General features: G+C 34.0%; 1 protein-coding gene across 2 annotated transcripts in view; it reads right to left on the bottom strand.

Moving 5' to 3' along the window:
• Positions 1 to 23,495, bottom strand: part of Ube3a (ubiquitin protein ligase E3A) — a 189,842-nt gene that overhangs the window by 44,948 nt on the left and 121,399 nt on the right. Inside the window, exon 12 of one of the 2 annotated variants that reach the window (XM_077109184.1) lies at positions 3,261 to 3,403. The exons of the other annotated variant lie outside the window; for it this stretch is intronic. Coding sequence (XP_076965299.1) covers positions 3,358 to 3,403 — 46 coding nt within the window. The 3' untranslated portion in view covers positions 3,261 to 3,357. Of the gene's footprint in view, positions 1 to 3,260; positions 3,404 to 23,495 lie in introns of those variants that run through there. 2 annotated transcript variants of the gene reach the window in all.

Below are 23,495 nucleotides of genomic sequence, written 5' to 3'. Positions count from 1 at the left end.
ACAAAAATTAAAAAGAATTAAAATAAATGAAGAAAACCCACATGATTTATGGCACATCATCAAGAGAATTAATATAAGGGCTATGGGAATTCCTGAAGTAGAATAAAAAATGGCAGAAAGTTTAAGGAAATAAAGGATAGGAAAAAAAACCCAAATCTGAGTATTTATGGACATTCAGGTACATGACACTCAAATTTTCCAAACATAAATGCCTAAAGAACTCTACCAAGACATATTATAATCAAACTGTCAAAAATAAAAGTCAAAGCAATCACTAATAAACAAGGTTACCATTCAACCACCCATCATTAAGAGGGTTTGCCTTTCCTGTGAACTACAGGGAGATGGGTTCCTTATGTTGAGATTATTCATTGCATATAATTTCAGTGAATGTTAATGAAATATTTATAATGTCAAAAGAGACAATTTTTAAAGCAATAAGCAAAAAGAGACCTATCACATACAAGGAAACCCTGTGAGGCAAACAATACTTTTCTCAGCAGAAACCTTACAGACTAGGCGACAATGGGAAGATATTTTAAAAGTGCTGAAAGAAAAAACTACCAATCAATCCAGAATACTTTACCACAAAGTTCTCCTTCAAAAATGGGGGGAAAACTATGAAATTTCCAGACAAAAGCTGAAGGAATTCACCACCGCTACACCAGCCTCACAGGACATACTAAAGGAATTTCTTCAAGTTAAAAATATAGGACAATAATTAGTAATGTAAAAGAATAAAATTCACTGATAAAGAAATATATAGTCAAATTCATAACCTTGCTATACTGTAATGTTGAAGTATAAATAATTTACTGTACTATAAAGTTTATGTATTAAATGTATTAAAAACAATTATAGCTACAATAGCTTGCTAATAGATATACCATATTAAAAAATGTAAGCTGGAATATCAGCAACATAAAATGTGAGGGTAGGAAAGAAAGTGTAGAGTTTTTGTATGCAATCCAAGTTAATTTGTTATAAGCTTAAATTAGACTATTATGCCTGTTTTGTGTAAGCTACATGGTAATCACAAAGCAAAAATCTACAGCAGACACACAAAAGATAGAGAAAGGAATCAAAGCATGTCACCATAGATATCATCAAATCATAAAGAAAAACAGAGAGGAACAAAGAAACAAAAGTACTACAAAAAAGCATGAGAAGTTAAGTCTTTATTTGTCAACAATCACATTAAATGTAAATTAATTAAATTATCCAATCAAAACATAAAGAGTGAACAAATGGATTTTATAAAACTCAACTCTAGGGTGCCTACTTTAAGACTACACATAGGTTGAAACTGAAGGAATGGAAAAGTTATTCATTCAAATGGAAAAGAGAGCCTGGGTAGCTATGGTAGAATATGAATAGGCTTCAAGTTAACTGTAAGACAAAGAAAGTAATTATATAATGACGAAGGAGTTAATTTATCAAGAGAATACAACAATGATAAATCTTTATGCACCCAACATTGAATTTACTGAACAAGGCATATATTAATATATATTGAGAGAGAAATTACAGTCTAGCAATAGAATAATAGTAAGGAATTTTAATACCCTGCTTTTGATAATTGATAGATAATCCACACAGAAAACCAATAAAAAATATTGGCTCCAAATTTTTACTTTAGACCAAATGAATGTAATATAGATCATATAGAACAGACATAAGAACATTCCAACCAACAGTATGAGAATACATATTTTTCTCAAGCACACATAGAACATTCTCCATGATAGAGAAGACAAAACAATCTTTACAAATTTAAGAAGATCAAAATCATATCAAGTATCCATTTTTTATACAACATTATGAAACTAGCAATAAATAACAGGAGAAAAACTGGGAAATTCATAACTATGAAAAACCAATGGACCCAAGGAAAAATCAAAAGGGAAATAAAAGTATCTTGAGAGGAATAAATGGCAGCAAAATTATGAGACCAAGTAAAAGCAGTTATAGAAGGGAATTTTTTAGTAATAAACTTCTACATTAAGAAGAAAGGAATAAGATAAAATAAATAGCTTAACTATATAAAATAAAATAGCATAAATAAAATAAATATAAAAATAAATAAATATAAATAAAATATAAAATAAAATAGCATAACTTCACATCTGAAAAAAACTACAAAAAGAACAACAAATAAAGCTAAATGTTATTAAAAGGAAAGAAATAACAAAAATCATAGCAGAATTAAATAGAATATAGACTAGAAAAATAATAAATATCAAAAGAACTGAGTAGTTTTATTGAAAAAGAAAATAAACAAAATTTCAACTAGGATAATTAATAAAAAAGATGATTCTAATAAGATAAAAGTGAAATGAGAGGAGTGGGACTGTAGTTCAGTGGGACAGGTCTTGCCTAGCATGTGTGATGCCCTAGGTTTGATCCTCAACACCACGTAAAAAGATAAATAAATGAAATAAAGGCATTGTGTCCATCTACAACTAGAAAAAAATATTTAAAAGTGAAATTGGAGTCATTATAACTGATATCATAGAAATAAAAAGGATCTTAATAGATAATTGTATGCCAACAAATTGAATAATGGGTAAATCCCTAGAAACATTCAACAACCAAAATGGAAGCATGAAGAAATGGAAAATGTGAACAGAACAATAATGAGTGATTTTGAATAAACAATCAAAATCTCCCAAAGAAAAACTCAGAAATGGATGGCTTCTCAAACTCTTCAAAGCAATTGAAGAGGAACACTTCCAAACTCATTTAATTTTTTTATTTTTTTGGGTGCCAGGGATTGAACTCAGGGACACTCGACCACTGAACCACATCCCAGCCCTGTTTTGTATTTTATTTAGAGACTCTGTCACCGTATGAACCAGCTATGAGTTGCTTAGTGCCTCGCTTTTGCTAAGGCTGGCTTTGAACTCAAGATCCTCCTGCCTCAGCCTCCCGAACATCTGGGATTACAGATGTGAGCCACTGTACCTTGACCAAACTCATTTTATGAAGCCAGGGGTAACCTAAATACCAAAGTCAAAAAAAGACACTGTGAGAAAAAAAATCACAAGTCAATATCTTTAATGGATGTTGATGCAAAACTCAACAAAAAAGTAGCAAACATAATTCAAGAACACATTGAAAATATTATGTCATAATCAAATGGATTTAACCCTACATGCAACAATGTTTCAACATATGTAATCAACAAATGTCACATCACATTAATAGAAGGATAAAAGACAAATGATAATCTTGATATTTTTAAAGTATTTACCTCTGTTGAACACCTTATACAATATCTTCATCAGCAAGTGCTATGGGTTCCAATTTATCCGCAGCCACATCAACACTTGTTATTTTGTGTTTTTATGATTAGAGTCATCCTAGGGGTATGAAATGGTATCTCATTGTGGTTCTCATTTTCCTAAAAAAAAATGTTATGCATCTTTTGATGTAGTTATTAGCCATTTGTAAGTCTTCTTCCAAGAAATGTCTATTCAAGTTCCTTAATATTTAAAAGTTATATTGTCTTTTTTTACTTGTTAATGTTTTTATTAGTGCATTATACTTATACATAAAATATTGTGGTTCATTTTGACACAATCATACATGCATCGAATATAATTGTCTTCACCTCAGTCCCCAAATACTTAACTCTTTCCCTCCCCTCATTCGTACTTCTGTTCCCCTTTCTATACACTACTGGTCTTCATCTTATTTATTTATAGTTTCTTATATTAATAATTTATAGATAAACATAAAAGTGAAATTAACTCTGACATATTCATATATGTACATGGCACAGTTTAGTCAATTTAATCACATTGTTCCTCCCCTTTCCTGTCCTTTCTCACTCTCCCTCTATTCCCTTCCTCTACTCCATTGATTTCTCTTCTATCTTCATGGAATTCCTCCCAAGCCTTTTCCCCCATTATTTTGGTCTAGTTTCTCCATATGAGAGAAAACATTCAATCCTTGACTTTCTGGTCAGGCTTATTTCACTTAATGTGATGATCTCCAGTTCCATCCATTTACCAGCAAATACCATAATTACATTCTTCTTTCTGGCTGAGTAAAACATAGAGTGTACACACCACATTTTCTTTATCCATTCTTTTGTGGATGGGCACCTAGGCTGGTTCCATAACTTGGTTACTGTGAATTGTGCAGCTACAAATATTGATATGTATGTATTGCTATAATATGCTGACTTTAGTTTTTTCTTTTAGATTAAGTGGGATAGCTGGGTCATATCGTCTATTTCTAGTCTTTTGAGAAATCTCCATGCTGTTTTCAAGAGTGGTTGTATTAGTTTCCTATCCCACCAACAATGTATGAATATACCTTTTCTGTCACATCCTCACCAGTTTTTATTACTATTGTATTCTTGATGATTTCCATTCTGACTGGAGTGAGATTAAGTCTCAAGTATAGGTATGTTTAACATTTTTTCATATATTTGTGGACTATTTGTATTTTTTAATTTTTTTCTCAAATGTTTCTTTTTTAATTGTAGTTGGACACAATACCTTTATTTTATTTATTTTTATGTGGTGCTGAGGATCGAACCCAAGGCCTCACACATGCTAAGTGAATGCTCCTCCGTTGAGCCACAACACCACCCCTGTATTTCTTAATTTTGAGAAGTGTCTGTTTAATTCTTTTGCCCATTTGTTGATTGGGTTATTGGAGGTTTTTTTGGTGTTATGTTTTTTTTTCTAATCCTTTCTATATTCTGGAATATTAATCCCCTGGCAAAGATCTTTTTCCATTCTGTAGACTCTCTTTACACTCTTCATTGTTTCCCTTAGTGTGTGGAAGCTTTTTACTTTGATGCTATCCCACTTATTGATTCTTGGTTATATTTCTTAAACTTTTGGAGTCTTGTTAAGGAAGTTGATGCCTGTGTCAATATGTTGGAGTGTTGAGCCTATGTTTTCTTCCTGCAAAGTTTCTTATCACCTGCTGGCCAGACTGGTGATATGAACTGGGTTCAAAGGAGCTGGCTATATCAGTAACTAAGAAAACGGCAAGGAAACCATGCAGCACATGAACATAAGTTTCTAAGGCAAGATGGCTCTTTGACCCCAAGAGCAGCTGCAGTGCTGGAAGGAGCAAGAGAGAGGGAGCACACCCAAAACCTTCTATTTATTGGGGAAAAGACATCGAGAAAGTTCCACCCAAATAAGGCAAGGAATTGGGCTTCAGGAGGCTGCCCATCCCAATTAAGTAATGCCAGGTAGGGCTTGAAGCAGGCTCCGGTTGCCAAGCAAGGGTAAAGGCCACTTGCCTTGCACAGCTTTCGCGTGCCTGTCAGATCCACACCCCCATCACTCAAGGCAGGGGGAGCCATCTCGGCTCAGGGGTTATGGGTGGCTCCCCACAGTTTCTGGTCTAATTCCTCATGGACTTTGATCCATTTTGAGTTGACTCTTGTATAGGGTGAGAGGAAGAGATCTCGTCTCATTCTTCTACATATGGATATGCAGTATTTTTAGTAAGTGTATATCCAGTTGTTCTAGCACCATTTGGTTAAAGAATTATCTTTGTGCCATTTAGTCTTTGCTTCTTTGTCAAATGTTAGTTGACTACATTTATTTTGGTCTATTTATCTTTTCTTTCACCACTACTACAATGCCTTGATTACTATAACTTGATATCAAGTCTTGAAGACACGGGTGTCAGTACACCAACTTTGTTATTCTCCTTCAATTTTGTGTTGTCTATTCTAGGTCTTTTTACTCTCCATATAAACTTTAGAATCAGGTTTTTGGTATTTGCAAAATAACTAACTTGATTTTTATTGGGATTGCTTTGATTCTATGGGTCAATTTAGGAAAAACTGACATCTTGACAATATTAAATCTTCCTACTCAAGAACATGAAATATCTTTCAATTTATTTAGTTCCCATATTTTATCAAAGGTTTGTAGTTTTCTTCAGATATATCTTGTATATATTTTGTTAAATTTATACACGAATATTTCAGTGTTTGAGAATGCTAATAAGAGTGTCATGTCTTATTTTCAAATTCTGTTTTCTCAGCGTTGGTAGACATGAAATTGATTGACTTTTGAGCACTAGCTTTATATGCTGAAATGGTGATTTACTTTCTTTTAGTTCCAGGAGTTTGTTTTTCTCAATTTTTTGAGATGTTTGATGTGACGATCATGTTATCTGTGAATAAAGACAAATTTATTTCTTCCTTTCCAACAGTATACATTTTCCTTCTTCTTGGATTAAATTATCTAAGACTTCCAGTATAGTGATGAAAAGGATTGGTGAAAGGTGACATCCTGTCTTATAGAAAATCTTCTAGTTTTTGTTATGAATGTATGTGGTCTTTTATCAAATGTTTTTCCTGAATCTATTTATATGATCATATGATTTTACCCTTTAGCCTTTTCATGTGATTGCATTAATTGACTTTCTAATATTGAACCAGTCTTCCATACTTAGGTGAAATCCCATATAGTTGTGGTGCATAATTCTTTTTGTTGGTTGATGTTATATGCTAATATTTTGTTGAGAATTCTTGCATTTATGTTTATGGGAGATATAGGTCTGAAGTTTTCTTTCTTTAATGTCTGGTTTTGGTGTTACAGTAATATTGGCTTCATAAAATGAGTTAAAATGTTTCCTCTGCTTTTATCTTCTGAAAAAGATTGTAGAGAATTGGTATAATTTTTATCCTACATGCTTGGTAGAATTTGCCAGTGAGCCTTATGAATCCAGTGCCTTTTGTTTTGGAATGGCATGTTAGTAATCATTTCTTAAATACATTTAATAAATGAGAATTTATTGAAATTTCCATTTCTTCTAATGTGAGTTTTGGCAGATTGTGTGTTTCAAAGTGTTGGTCAATTTCATCTAAGCTATCAAATTATAGGCATAGAAATTTATAATATTCTATGGTTATCATTTTAATTCCCTGATATAATAGTAATGTTATATCAGGGAATTAATATCCCAGATAGTAATGTCCCCTCTTTTATTTCTGATGATAACAATTTGCATATTTTCCTTTTTGAAGTTAATTTGACTAAAGCTGAACAATCTTTTTGGTTTTTTTGATGGTTTTCTATTGACTTCCTGTGTTCATTTCATTGATTTAATATTTTTATTATTATTTTATTATTTATTATTATTTAATATTTTTTATTATTATTTTGTCCCCAGCTTACTCTGTATGTACTTTTCCCTTCTTTTCTAGATTTTTAAGGTAAATAATTATATTATTAATTTTGGATCTTTCTTATTTTCCAACATATGCATCAATTTCTAAATTTATTTCAGTGCATCCCACAAAGTTTGAAAAGTTGTGTTTTCATTTCCATTTATTTAAAATATTTTTCAATTTTTTGAGATTTCTTCTTTGACCAATGCACTATTTAGAAGTTTGTTTTGAACACACACATGCACACAAACACATGCAAATTATAACCATGTAAGGTTATGAATATGTTAATTGGTTTAATTATGATAATCATTTCACAATGTATACTCATATCAAAACATCACATTATATTCCTAAATTTATATGATTTTTATTTTTGGTCAATGAAACTATATATATTTTGAAATAAATAATAAACTAAAAATAAAGTGTGATTGATATTGAGTTCAACTATGTCTTTATTGACCATCTGTTAGATCTGACTGTTTTGATAGAGTTAAAGTTTCTAATGACAACAGTGAATTCATCTGTTTCTCCTTACAGTTCTATTAGTTTCTGCTTTACATATTTTGATGCTATTTTTAGGTGTATAAACATTGAAGATTCTGTTTTCTTGGAATATTGATTGTAGCTCATGAGTAGATAAGTAGTCTAGTTTGTGTGAGGTCCTTTGATTCCAAGTATTACAATAAATACATAAATAAATCTTTTTAAATCTCCAATTATTTGGGGATTTTCATCTAATTTTCTGTTACTAATTTCTAGTTTAATTACATAGAATAATCATTGCATGATTGATTTTTTTAAATTGTTAAGATGTGTTTTGTGTAGCAGAATGTGGTCTATTTGGTGCAATTGATTGAGTATATCTACCAAGGATTCCTGGATTGAAAGCTTGGTCCTTAGTATAGCAGTGTTGGGAAATGGTAAACCTTTAACAGGTAGAGCCTAGTAGGAAGCAGTTAGGTCATTGAGAGTGCAGGCCTTGGAAGGGATTAGCATAATTCTTTTTTTAATTAACTAATTAATTCTAATTAGGTATATATGACAGCAGAATGTATTTTGATTCATTGTGCACAATTGCAGCACAACTTTTCATTTCTCTAGTTGTACACAATGTAGCATCACACCATATGTGCAGTCATACATGTACCTATGGTAATAATGTATGACTCATTCTACCATCTTTCCTGTCCCCATGCCCCCTTCTGTCACTCCCCTTTGTCCATTCAAATTTCCTCCATTTTTTTCCATGCCCCGCTGCCATTATGGATCAGCATCGGAGAGAACATTTCAGCCTTTCATTTTTTGGGACTGGCTTATTTTGCTTAGCAGGATATTCTCCAACTCCATCCATTTATAGTTAGTTCCTGCGAAAGAAGGAATGAGTGAGAAGCATCCTTCCCTATACTCTGCTTCCTGTCTTGTTACATGATTTCTTTCTCTCACATGCCCTCCCACATGTTGCCATCCACCATGAGGCCTAATTGATGGGGCCACCCAATCTTGAAATTTCACTCTCCCAAACTGTGAGTTAAATAAACTTCTTTTGTTTCTAAAGTACTCAACCTCAGCTATTGTGTTATAACTATAGAAAATAGACTAATAACAGTTGGTGAATGTTCACTGTTAACATTTAAGACTAATGTATATTCTACTGTTGTTAGATAAAGGAGTTTATAGTTATCAATTATATCTAGTTGATTGATACTGAGTTCAACTATGTCCTTGTGGACTATCTGCTAGATCTATTTCTGATAGAAGGTGTTGAAGTCTCTAGTGACAACAGTGAATTCATCTGTTTTTCCTTACAGTTCTATTAGTTTCTGCTTTACATATTTTGATGTTATTTTTAGGTCTATAAACATTCAAGATTCTGTTTTCTTGGAGTATTTATTTCTTTATCATTATGTAATATTCCTCTTTATCCTCTACAACTTTCCTCACTTTGAAGTATGCTCTGTATAAAAATAGTATACTTATTCCCACTTCCCTTTATTAGTGTTAGCATGGTATATCTTTCTCCATTCTATTAATTTTAATCATGTTTCTTGGTATTTAAAGTGGGTTCTCATAGGCAACATGCTGTGCATTTTTTATCTACTATATCAATCTCTAGTTATTAAATAGTGTTTTAGACAGTTGACATCCAAAATAATTGTTAATATAATTGGTTTAATATCTTCTATCTGTAGTACTCTTTATTCCTCTGTCATATTTTCCTGCCTTTTATGGCTTTAAGTAAGCATTTTTATGATTACATTTTTCTCTCCTTTCTTAATGTAGGAGCTATACTTGTTTTTCCACTTTTTTTTAGTGATTGCCCTAGAGTTTGTAAAATACAATACAACTAATCCAAGTTCACTTTCAAATAACACCACACTGCTTCACAGGCAATAAAAAGCAATCATAATTCCTTCTTTTTTTTTTTTTCCTTCAGTATTGGGGATTGAACTCAGGTGTACTTGACCACTGTGCTACATTTTGTATTTTATTTAGAGACAAGGTCTCATTGAGTTGCTTGATGCCTCGCCATTGCAGAGGCTGGCTTTGAACTCACAATTCTCCTGTCTCAGCCTCCCAAGCCTTTGGGATTACAGGCGTGTGCCACTGTGCCCAGCTATCATTCTTTCTTCTTATTCCTAATATTTTTATTCTTATTCAGTTCACTTGTAAACAAGCACATTTATATATGCTTATAAATTGTTAATACATTGTTATTATTCTGAAAAAAGTGTCACCTGTTAGGTAAATTAAGAAAAATGAAGGTTTTCTTTTTTTTGCCTTCATTTATTCCAATGTTCCTGCCATATCCGATTCTGATTCTAATGGTTAGTTAGTTCCTTCAAAATACATTTTTTGCCTTTTAGTATGAATTGTGATTTCTTTTAGAAAGATGTTATGTGCTGGGTCAAAGGAACTGTGTCAGAAAGGTCTTCACTAATGTGATGGTGAAGTCAGGTTTGGTTGAAATTAAGTGTTCTATTATTCTATAATTAGCTGTCAGAATTTTTGTGAGACTGTGCCCCTGGACTCTAAATTTTACCAGTTAGTGGTTCTCATTTTTCCTTTTGAACGGGAGTCCTTTTAGCCAGGGCCAGGTGGAGCTGGTTGTTTCCTTTCCCCAGGTGGGATAGGCTCTGATAAAAGCCCAGGTAAGGATCTGGTAAAATGGTTTCCTCTGAGGGTAGGCCTTGTTAAAAACAACAGGATGTACTGGTGTATTTCAGAATGCTTTGTGTTCTCTTGACCCTTTTGGAACTGAGAAGATTTTTCTCTGGCATTTACTATAAGGACCTGGTAGTGCTCCAGGAGGTTAAATTCTCAACAGGTCTCCCTGTGATAGGAGGTAAAAATCCTGAAGATTTTTACTCTCGAGTTTATCTGACGATGAGTCTTCAACAATTCTTAAATTACAGCTCAGGTTTTCCTACAGAAGCACTGGTTCTTAGGAGGTTCCTGTTTATAGGTTTCTATTCCAGTAAGTAGTAATTTTCAGTAATTTTCCTGCCTAATTTTGGGGGCAATGGTTTTCCCTCTGACCTCAATTTTCTAACGGACATAAAGAGTCATTGATTTTTCAGTTTTTACTTGTTGTTAGAATTAGGTGGCAGCTTTTAGGCAATTTATATGCTGAATCAGAAATGGAAGTCTGCATTCTGACAGCTTTTGCTAGTTCATCAATTGTTTCTTTAAAGGGATAAATTGTGTAGTTTCTTATTCTGTCATTTTAGTGATGCCAGTCCTTTGTCTTTTAGTTAGTATATGAAAGCCAATCACACTGAAAATTGACATGTTAGAACTCATGTTCACCTTTTTATTATTTGTTTCCTGTTTGTTCCTTCTGGTTCTTATACCTCTGTTTCTTTCACTCCCTCCCTCCCTTGTTTCCTTCCTTCCTTCCTTTCTTTCTCCCTCTATGCCTGTTAGGGTTTAGATATTAGGTATCCCCCTGCCAAAATCATGGGAGAATGCAAGGAAGTTCAGAGGTCAAACAATTGGATTATAAGAACTTTAACTAAATCAGTGCATTAATCCCCTGATAGGGATTAATGAAGCAAATAGGGTGTGGCTGGAGGAGGTGGATCATTGGAATGCATGCCTTTTAGGTATGTTTTGTCTCTGAAGTGTGGAGTTTTCTCTGTGCTTCTTGGTGGCCATATCCTGACCTACTTTCTTTGCCACAATATTCCACCATGATGTTCTGCCTCACCTTGAGCCCTAAGGAATGGAGCCAGCTATCTTTAAATTGAAACCTCTGAAACCATGAACCCCCAAATAAACCTTTCTTCCTAAAATTGTTCTGGTCAGGTCTTTTGGTCATAGTAGTGGAAAAATCTAACTGAAATACTGCTTCCCCATGAATCACCTGAACTTTGTTTTTTAAAAAAAGATTCCATGTTGATTCATTTATGTTTTTAAGTGTATTGCTTTTTATATTTTTCTTGTCTCTAAGTATTATTCATATATACCTTACCTTATTCTACCGATATTTATACCTTACTTTAATTTAGGTCCCTTTGCCTTCTACGTTTTAAAAGCATTCATGTCTTAAGTTTTTCTTCTACATACTTTGAGAATCATATCAGATTGTGTATAATTTTTGGTTCTGCCTTTGAATATGATTTAAGTATCTCAGGGAAATTTTAAGGATTATTATTATATTTTTACCTCTACAGTTAACCTTCCATGTTTTTGTTTTTGAAATCACAGGATATTCTTTATCCTTTCTTTTCTGTTTAGATAATGTCCTTTAGCCATTCTTCAATGGTAGTTGCGTTGGAAACTCTGTTTTCCTTCATCTGAAAATTTATTTCTTTATTCCTGAAATATAGTTTTTCTGGATGTAGAGTTTGTGGTTGATACGTTGCCTGAAAAATGTTTTTCTGTTTCCTTCTGGACTTCATGTTTACAGATAAGAAATCCATGATCATTTAAATCTTAAGTAATGTATCATTTCTTCCTAGCTTCTTTTAAGATGTTTTCTGTTTGTCTTTAGTTTTTAGAGTTCAATTATTATGTATTTTGGCATGTATTTCTTAAGGTCTATCCTATTTGGGTTTGCTCATCTTCTTAAATCTATAAATTAATCTATAGATTTAAATCTATTTCCAAATTAGGGACACTTTAAGCCATTAATCCTTCAAACTTTTTTTTCAGTTTCACCTCTTCCCTCTTCTGTTGCACTGATGTGAATATTGTGTTTTGTTACTGTCTAACAGATCCCCAAGAACTTGTTCATTTATTTTCAGGCTTATGTCTGTTGCTAAGATGGGTAAATTATTTTGATCTGTCCTCATGTTCATCAGTTCTTTGATTTGTCATCTCCCCTCTACTATTTGAGTTCATTCATCAAGGTTTTTATTTGAGTAATTTATTTTTCATATCTGTAATTGGCCTTTGGTTTTTTAATAATGTATATTGCATTGCTGAAATTTTCTATTTCTTTCCATTTGGTTCAAGAGAATTCATATTGCTTTTTTGTAGCATTTTAATGATGCCTTCTTTAAAATTCTTAACAAGTCCAGTATCTGATTCATTTTGATGTTGGCACTTGTAGATTTTCTATTTTTTTAAGTTGTGATTTTCTTAGTTCTTGCTGTGATGAGTGATTTTCAATTCTGTCCTAAACATTCTGGATATATTTTGTAGCTCTGGATCCAACATAAGCTTCAGGCAGTCTTCCTATTTAGGTGTAGTTTAAGGCCCCAGTGATCCTGTATGTTCTGCTTCCTACTGCCCCATCCCCCACAACTCCCCAGCAAAAATGAAATTTAGATTCATATTACTTTGTTGTAAGGATTAGATAGAAGTTCAGCTTTCCTCTTTGTCCCACTGACACCTTCCCAGTAAAAGAGGGCAGCAAATCATACCACTTTGTTGCCTCCAAGTGAGAATGTTATTTCAAGTTTTCATGGGATCCACTGACACAGAAGGGAGAAGTCCTCTCCCCATCACCTTATTCATTTTCATTTGAGTCAAGAGGGATTACAGGATCAGGTCCCCACTAGATCCAACTGTCACCAAAGTGTGCTCCAGATAGGATGAAGAGAATGTTGACTAGCCTTACCTTATATTATCATTAATTCTTACTGCTTCAGTGTTGGGGCAGAAGCTCAACTTTCCCTGAAACGCCACTACATTATCTAGTGGCAAATGAGCATTATTTCACTACTTGTTATTACTAGCAGGTGACAGAAATTCACCTCCCTGCTCAGTAACCTGTAAATTCTCCCAGTTTCCATCAGATAAGGGATGAAAGGTTAGCCTGCTAATAGCGTCCTGTAGAAAAATCAGAATATCACCAATGAAAAGTTTATAATGAATCAAATCCTCCAACAGGACAATATTTTATGCCTTCAGAAAGTCCATTCCTCTATGGACACTCTATCTTAAACCTATAAACTGTGACACATTGGAGACACTGTAGCTTGGCAGGCATTCAATATAAAATCATAAGTATATATAATTATGTAAGGAAGAAAATATGTTAAAGGTAGTTCATATCATAGCTGAGAAAAACAGGTTATATTTTTACAAATAAAATGTTTTTTGAGTATTGAAGCTTTCTTAGAATGGCAATGATTTGACAAAAATGTGATACAGTGTGGTGGTGTACAGTTATCTGAAGCAGTATACTTGTCCTTTTCCTCCTTCTGATTCCTTAAACCTGACCTTAGACCTAGATTTGGACATTATATCTAAACCTAGAACTTTAACTTATATCTAGACCCTATAAGCAGACCCTACACCTATGAAGTTGAATCTTGAGAATGGACATTAGAATGAGGCTGCAGATTTAGAATGGAAACCCAAACCTGAACTCAGCACTGGGCCTGCATGTTTTCCTGGATCTTAGATATTGATACTGAACTCCAACTTTGGAACTGGGTTTTTCCATGCTTTTGAACTTGAAATTGTATCTAATTCATTTTCACGGACCCAGACCTTGAAAATTGAAAGGAACCTGAACCTGAATGTGCACACTGGATCTTATAATCAGAAACTTGGGCCTTAAACCTGGACCTAGATCTTAGAACTAAAAATTTTGTCTAAACCCTTGACCTCAATCTGGATTTCTACATTTCAACCAGATTTTAAAATATCAGGTTTAGTTATACTGGGCTTGACATTATCTATGGACACTGTATCTTAAACCCAGTCCTTCAACTTGGACTTCCAATCTTAGAATATGAACTCCAGGATCTCAAACATGGATACTGTATCATAACCTAGGACATGACTATGAATACTGTTCTCAACCTTGACCTGATTTACCCAGAAGCTTGAACATGACCTTGGGCTTGAATCTGATACTTGGTTATAGGTCTCTGACCTTATCTGGAACTAGACCATGAACCATGGCACTGAACATGGAACTCTAATCTTACCTTTAATGCTAACACTAATCACAACCAAAACCTCCAACTCAATAAAATAATCCAAATAATAACACTAATTATAACCCACTTCATACAAAAAAGATATAATTTGTCTTACAGGGATAATTCTGAATTTGTCTGAAGCCACCTTAACTCATTTTTTTTTTCTATCCCTGTTGGTCTTTCTTGTGAAAATAAAAATTAACTGATTAAAAATCATTCAAGGGGGCTGGGGATTGTGGCTCAGTGGTAGAGCACTCTCCTAGCATGGGCAGGACCCTGGTTCTATCCTCAGCACCACATAAAAATAAAGGCATTGTGTTGTGTCCATATACACCTAAAAATATAATAAATGTTTTTTTAAAAAATTATTCAATTGTTTTACATCCACTCTAGAAATGAAATTGATATTATCTAAAAAAATAATCTCAAAAGATTTTTAACAAGCAAAATATCCTACATTCCATAGGCATTTCAAGCTAGTACAATAAGTCAATAAAAAGAAATAATAGGAAGACATATTTGGAAATCCAGAAATAAAAGTGTTCCTATTCACAGATGACATAATTGATTATGTAAAAAAAAAAAAGTCCCAAAGAAACTACAAAAAAAAAATCTCCTAGAATCTTATGAAAGGTATGTTGCCCCACTGCTGCTGTTGCTGCCCCCTCTTTCTTGTTGCTGTTATTACCGTTGTTGTTATTTGCTTTCACAATGATATATACCTTGTCAAACTCTTTTTTCTTATTATTTCAATAAGATGAAATCATGTATGTTGAATTAGTTTCACTCCCTAAAGTTTTATTTACATGTTGTCAAAGTGCATGACATATTAGTGCACGCCAATGACATCACTCTAGATGATAGTCAATATGATGAAGAATCAAATGCAAAACTCTCTGCTGTTGTTTCAGTTAAGGTTCAAATTTAAGATACTAGTATTGTGTATCCTCTAAGAAATCCCTTAATTATCATTTCTTAAAATTAATATTAAAAAGTTCATAGAGAGGTAATGTGATATTATACTTCTGGCAATAAATTAATAAACAAAATAAGCACATCTAATCTTTGTTGCTAATCAAAGGTGATATTTTGTGCTTTCCCTTTCACTCAGGCAGAAAGCAGAATAGAGCAAATAGATCCTCTTATAAAAATTAAATGGTTATATTGGATGATGCACACAGCAGAAGTATATTTATCACTTTTCACCATATTTATATTTGCCTTTCCCTCAACCAGTATGAATTGATCAGATCGGTTATGGACAATATCTACTTTTTAAATAGGACTCTTCAGTTCACAGATAATGTTCCTATCCCAGAAACACAGCCTCTGTCTTTTGTGTCATCATTTTCCATCAGGACAATTACATTATCTCTGTAGTCTCCTATATCCAGCACATTAGCAATCTCCCTGGTCTCCTACCTCCAATTCTATGGGAATTAATAAACAGGCTATTTTGGAGAGGCTCTGGACTTTCCCTCAGAAAACTGTGCTCATGAAAATTAATGTGAATATTTTCTTATAAGGTTTTTCTTATAAGGTTTTTGTCTCCCATCTGCACCTCTGATTCCCTAAGACTCCTTGCTACAGCCCCACATGTTCTTGCCAGAATGAAACCAACTGTGGTTCTTCATTGTTTCCAAATAAAATCTAAATCTTGCTGAATAAGATGTGAGGCTACTCATGGTTTATCTTTGCCTTTGTCGCCTATGCTATACTCCCTGACATAAACTATACACTCCAGACCTTTGAGCCACTTGCCTTTTGAGATCTTCCCATGAGCACTTGCAACTTTTCCCCAACTCTACCAACTGTCCTAACCAAAGAAAACATTGCTTAACTGAATGCCCCCTACCTGAGGGAAATTTGAATACCTTTTATATTTTCACTGCCTCACATAATATCTGCTAAGTAACTGTACCACGTTCAAATATAATTATAAACTGCTATATTCAATTTCACTATAAGCTCCTTCAAGGTAAATACAGTGCTGTATGTCCCCAGCACCTACTACATGTAGATATAATTAGAACTCAGTGAATGTTTGATAAAAATGCATTTTCTTAATACTGTATGTTTATGGATAATATGAAGCTCTGAAAAATTAACTTTGTAGAAGCCATACTAATCTCAGCCATCTGAGCTAGAATTCTAAGTATACTACTCATCCCATGTTATGGATTGGTTTTGTCCCCCCAAAATTTATGTGTTGAAAGTATGGTGCTAATACAGCACAGTTCTGAAGTGGGACTTTTAGGTAATGATTGGATCATGAGGGATCTTATCTCATCAAATTGATTCATTTATTAATAGCTGAATGGACTACTGTGAAGTGGGGTCTAGTTGGAGGAATTAGGTCACTAGGGGTATGCTATGGAACAGTTTATGTTCTCTCCCATTTCATGGCCGCCATGAGCTGAGCATCTCTCCTCTACTATGCCCTTCTGCCACGATGTTCTTCTATCTGGGAACCAGCCAAGCATCAATTGAATCCTCTGAAACCATGAGCCAAAATAAATCTTTCCCCTCTGAGATGTTCTAGTCAGTTAGCTTCTTATCATGTTGACCAACAAGAAGTAAAGTTGTTGCTATTACTACACTAACCATGTTGTTCAGGACTTTGGACCTTTGGAATTGGTTTGTGGGAGGAGTTTGAATTGAACTGGTCTATGGTAAGCTAAATTTAAAGGTGATGGAGTGATGAATCTGGTGGGGGAAATTTCAAGGTAGTACAGCATTCAGATAGTCGCATGCATATTACTGGAAGCTTGTAGCTTGATTTACTGTAAGAATCGGGGGGGAAAATGATCAGAAAGATTTGGAGATTCATCTGGCCAGAAAAACATGTGTAGAATGGGGCCAAGGAAGTTGTGGTTGTTGAAGATATTAGTACCATTAAAGAGAAACCAACTTCTTTGCACAAAGACAATAGGAAAGATGCCTTTGAGGGTATCTCAGGAATAAACAAGACCATGCCCATCACAGACTCAAGGGTATAAAAGTAAAAACTTATTTTAAAAACTCTGCTTTATATAGAAACCATGAGGGCACCCTGTTCACACAGGGGTGCCTAGGAAGGTTTTTTGTTGTTGTTTTCCCTAGGATTCATTTTACTATGCTCAGTCATCCTGGCACTATGAGGCCACTTCAGTTGTGGTCAAAGGGGGCCTGACTGAAATGGGAATACACTTCAAGCTTCAGTAAGCATTATCCACATTGTGCTAGTTTTACATGAATGCACAATGCTAGAGTCAGGGGATCATGAAAGTTCCACCCAATATAAAAGGAAGGCCTGAGAAGTCAGGCAATTTGGTAGCCAAGTCAGAATTCTTGCCAGAAACACCTCAGGGGTGGTGGGTAAAGCTCAGAGAGTGAAGCTGAAGATGTATTGGAAATTACAGAAAGTTAAAAATGTCAGGAAAGTAGACTGTCGGCTGTGATAAGCTGCAGGTAGTGAGCAGAGCCACGTGGGCCATAACATGCAAGGCTAAAGGGACAGTGTTGTGCACCCCCTTTGGGGCCTACATCCTGCCACTGTGTGCCTCAGATGCCAGATGAGGAGCTACAGGATTTAATGTTTGCCTTGCTAGGTTATAGTCTTGCTTTGGTCCTATTCCTTTTTTCCATGCCCCATTCCTACCTTTTGGAATGGAAATGTTTATTCTGTGCTATTTTATATTGGAGTTTACAGCTTGCATTTTTATTCTTATGGAGGCTCATAGCTAAGAGTATTTGCCCTAAGTGTTGGAAGAAGCTTTGGACTTGCACCTTTGAGCAATGCTGGGAGCTCTTGGAAATTGATTGAAATTTGCACTGAGTTGGGCATGGGCTTTTAGGGGCCAAGAGCAGAATGTAATGATTTGGATTTGGATTGTCTCTCAAAAGGTCATGGGTTGAAAGCATGACGTCCAAAGCATTAAGGTTCAGAGAGTGAGTTTTAGGAAGTGATTGAATCATGAGGGCTGTTACTTGAACAGTAAATTAATCACGGATTAATAAACTGGCAGATGGGCTACCTGGAAGTGGGACCCAATTGTAGGTGTGCTTGAAAGGGTTTATCTGCCCCCTGTTCGTTGCTGCTTCCCAGCTTCCATGAGTTGAGAAACTCTCCTCCATCACACCCTTCTGTCATAATGCAGCCAACTGACTATGAACTCAATCTTCTGAAACCATGAGCCAAAATAAATGAATCTTTTTCTAAGTTGTTTTTGTCAGATATTTTGGTTACAGTTAGTGACAAAAAAAAAAAAAAAAAAAAAACACCTGACTAAAACACCATATTTCCCACAATAATGATCATATATCATTATCTTGTATATATATCACAGAGCCATGCTGAGTGTATAACAGTAAATTAAACTTTTGGTTATCTGGCAGGAGGGAAAAAGACACAATTTTTCCAACAAGAGACATAACTTCCTTCCTCTGCTTTCCTGTACTTCAATGCTGAGAAAAGCAATTAAAAGCCCTTGATAAAGGAACTGACAGTATCTAATCATTTTCAGACACTGTATCTACCTGCAAATGAGATCGAATCTACCAGGTTCTGAAAGGACTAAATTCAGAGGAAATGGATGATCCCGAGATATGGAAATACTAATGGTTATCAATGTTACCCACATCTTTTGCAAATGGCCACACAAGGCAATAAACACGTACTGCAAAGCTAAGTGAGCAGAAATTACTGACAAAACAAATATTTATGTTTTTATATCCTGAAGCTTTGCAAAGTTTATTCTATACATTTTTCTGTTTGTGTGTGGGGTCTTCAGGGCTTTCTGTATATAAGACCATGTCATCTGAAAATCAGGACAATTTAACTTAGTCCTCTTCAGTTTGGATGGTTTTTACTTCTTTCTCTTGCCTAATTTCTCTAGCTAGGACTTTCAGTACTATATTAAGTAGAAGTGGTAAGAGTGACATTCTGCTCTTGGTCCTGATTTTAGACAAAAAACTTTCATCTTTTATAGTCGAGTATGTTGGTTGTGTTTGTCAAATATGGCCATTCTGTTGAGGCACATTCTAATTTGTTGAAAGTTTTTAATGATATTAAATTTTCAAGTGCATATAGAAACATATAATTTTTGTCCTTCATTCTTTTAATGTGATATATTATGCCTATTGGTTTACATATGCTGACCATTCTTAAATCTCTAAGATGTGTCCTTTGATCATGGTGAATCTTTTCAATGTATTGTTTAATTCTGTTTGGTAGTATTTTTGAGAACTTTTGCATCTATGTTCAGCAAATATTGGCCTGAAATTTTCTTTCTTCCTTTTTTTTCCTTTTTTCATTTTTTCTCTCCCTCCCTTCACATCTTTTTCTGTTTCCTTGTTTGGTTTTAGTTTGTTTGTTGTTGTTGTTTTTTGTTTGTTTGTTTGTTTTTTTGGATAATGCTGGCCTCATAAGATGGGTTTGAAAGCATTCACTCTTCAATTATTCAAAATAGTTTGAGAAAAATTGGTATTAATTTTTCTTTAAATGTTTAGTGGAATTCAGCAGTGAAGCCATCAGGCCTGGGCTTTTCATTGATGAAAATATTTTATTATCGATTCAATTTCCTTGTCATTGGTTTGTTTATATTGCTTATTTCTTCATAACTCAACATTGGTAGATTACATGTGCATTAGAATTTATCTATTTCTTCCAGCTTATCTGGTTTGTTGGCACATAATGGTCTCTAATGATCCTGTTATTTCCATTTCTAATACTTGTAATCTCTCCACTTTTCACCTGTGATTTTTCAGTGTTTTCTCTTAACTAAGTCTTCCTGAAGGTTTGTTGTTCTATTTTTTCAAATTGTTAATATTTTCATTTTTTTCTAAGCTGTTTTTCATTTATTTCATTCTGATATTTATTATCTTTTAATATTATTTTCCTTCTTTCTACTAATTTTGGCCTTGGTTTGCTCTACTTTATTTCCTTGAGGTGCCATGTTTGAGGGCTTTCTTCTTTTTCAATATGTACACTTATTGATATTAACTTCCCACTTAGAATGCTTTTCCTATATCCTATAAGTTTTGTATGTTTATTTCCATTTTCATTTGCCTCAAGAAATTATTTTCATTTCCCTTCTAATTACTTCATTTGTTTGTCAGGAGCATGTTGTATAATTTTCATGTATTTGTAAATTGTTTCCTCTTGTTATTGTTCACTATTACTTATACACTATGCTCCAGAAACTTGATATGATTTCAATATTCTTAAATTTTCCAAGAATTGTTTTGTGGTCCAACATATAATCTATATTGGAGAATTCCATGTGCAATTGCAAAGCATTCTATTCTGAATGAAAGAGTCTTTATATATCAGTTTAGTCCTTTTGACTTATAGTTTAAGCCCCATGCATCTTTGTAGATTTTCTGCCTTGTCCATTTCGAAGTGGGGTGTTCAAATTCTCTCTTATTACTGTATTGTAGCTTCTCTCTCCTTTCAGATCTATTAATAGTTGCTTTATTTTCATGCTGAATGTTGGGTAAGTATTTATAATTGTTATATTCTTTTGTAGAATTGACCACTTTACTTTCTTGTCTCTTCACATTTTTCTGACCAGTCTATCTTACTTGATATGAATATAGCTACTTCTTCTTTTGTCTGGTTTCCATTTGCATGGAATATCTTTCTTTATCCCTTCACTTTCAGTCTGTGTGTCCCCCTATGAGTAAAATTCATCTCTTAGAAAGCATATCATTGGATGTTTTTTTTTGTTTTTTAATCCATGCCGCTATTCTATGTCTCTTGGAGAATTACATTCAGGGTAACTATTAATAGATAAGGACTTATTTCTATTGTCTTCTAGTCGTTTTGTCCATCATTTCTTTCTTCCTCTCTTACTATCTCCCCTTAAATAATTTATTCTAGTAGTTTATTTTGTCCCTTTGTTTTTTGTATCTCGCTTATGGAGTTTTGTTTTGTAATTACCATGAACTTAAAAAAAAACCAAAAAACAAAAAACCTTACCGTTTAAACAAAAGCTTCAATTAAGCTAAATACAACTCTAATTACACAAAAAACTCTCTACACTTTTACTCCACCATTTTAAATCTTAAAGTCACTCTTACATTCTTTTATATAACATATCCCTTAACAAATTATTATATTAACAAATTATCAATCTTCTTACTAAAATGTAATTTACACACAATCATTACAGTATTAGAGTATTTTAAATTTGACAACATAATTACTTTGCCCAGTGGATTTCTACTTTGGTTGTTTCCATGTTACTTATTAGTATTCATTTATTTCAGCTTGAAGAACTCCCATGTTTTAATGTGTATGTTTTTGTTTTGGTGGTGCTGTGGATCAAATCCAAGGCTTCACACATACTACAGAAGTACTCTACGACTGACTTAATAGTCCCTTTTAGCATTTTTTACAAGGGAAGTCTGAACGTAACAAACTTGTATATATAAATGTTGGTCTGGGAATGTCTTTGCTTCTCTATTTCTGAAGGACAGTATTCTTGGATTTTATTTTATTTTTTCCTTCAGCACCCTCTCTTTTAAACTGTGTTTCTGTTGAGAAGTCTGCTGCTATGTTTATTAAAACTCTCTTCTATGTTATTTACATTTAAAAAAACTTGAGGCATTCAGGATCCTTTTGTCGATCTAAGTTTGATTATAATATATCCTGGGGTAGTCATATTTAGATTGAATATGATTGGTGACCTACAAACTTCTTGTACCTGGATATTTATATTTTTCCTGTTTTGGAAAGTTTTCTATTATTAAGTGTACCCGTTTCTCTTTACTTCCTCAACACCAATCACAGAAACATCTGCTCATTTTCTTTTGTGCTGAGAATTGAACCCAAGACCTCATGCACGCATGTTGTTCAGTTTCCCACTGAACACAACCACTCCAAATATTTGCTCTTTTAATGCTGTCCCATCAATACTATGACTCTCTTTATTCCTTCTCATTTTTCTCCTGTCTATGTAATTTCAAATAACTTATATTCATTTTCACAGTTCTTTGTATAATGAATTCTGCTATTGAATCTCTATTGCATTTTTCATTTCATTGATTATATTTCTCAGCTCTGGAATTTACTTGAAGTTATTATTTCAATCAATTTGTTAAAGCCATAATTCTAGTCTCACTTTCCCCCATTTTGTATTTTCTTGAAATTTGATAATCCTTAAAAGTTATTTTGAATTTCTTGTCAGGCAGTTCCTACTTTCCATCTCATTAGGGTCATTCATACCTTGTTTTGTCCATTTGTTGTCATGTTTCCTGATTGTTCTTGATCTTTGTGGTTAGGCATTGATACCTGTGCATCAAGTTAGATGGCAAAGACCAGAATAAGTATCTAACTTTGGAAATGTTCTTCATCAGTAAGCTTCTCCAGAAATTCTGGGAAAATTGACTGGTATATTCCATAAGCCCATATCTATTGCAGCCATTGCAGTACAAGGGGCTTCCCTAATTCCAAGACTACAGTGTTTGGCATAGTGCTATACAAATACCCTGTGGCTTCTGAGGTTGGTGCAGCCTTAAAATGCACTTAAAGTGCATACCCAGCAAAGTTACCACAGAACTAGGGCATGCCTGATCCCAATGGCCACAGAGGCCTACCTGCCAATAAGGTTTGTGCAGAGTCCAAGGCAACTGTTACCTAGTGTTAATATAAACTGCTGATCAATTGTGTATAGTGAGGGCTAAAGTTTCCTGACAGACACTGGGGCATGGAGGATTGGTCCCCAGGTACAAACCTAGTGTCAGAGACTGCAGTGTTCTTTCCAATGCTGGGTTTAACCGTGGCAGTCCTGGTTTGCTCTGGGGTCCAAGGAAAAGTCATGTTTACCTCTCTCTCTACTTCAGATGATTACTTCAAAAAATCCCAATGCGCACCCGCGCGCGCGCACACACACACACACACACACACACACTTGGGATTTTTCTACATTTTGACTATTATGAACAAAGCTACTAAGAAAATTGGTGTACAT

This window comes from Callospermophilus lateralis, chromosome 3, assembly GCF_048772815.1.
Source record: "Callospermophilus lateralis isolate mCalLat2 chromosome 3, mCalLat2.hap1, whole genome shotgun sequence".
Lineage (NCBI taxonomy): Eukaryota > Metazoa > Chordata > Mammalia > Rodentia > Sciuridae > Callospermophilus > Callospermophilus lateralis.
The sequence above is the reverse complement of the archived record's forward strand: the minus strand, read 5'-3'. Positions and strand labels throughout refer to the sequence as shown.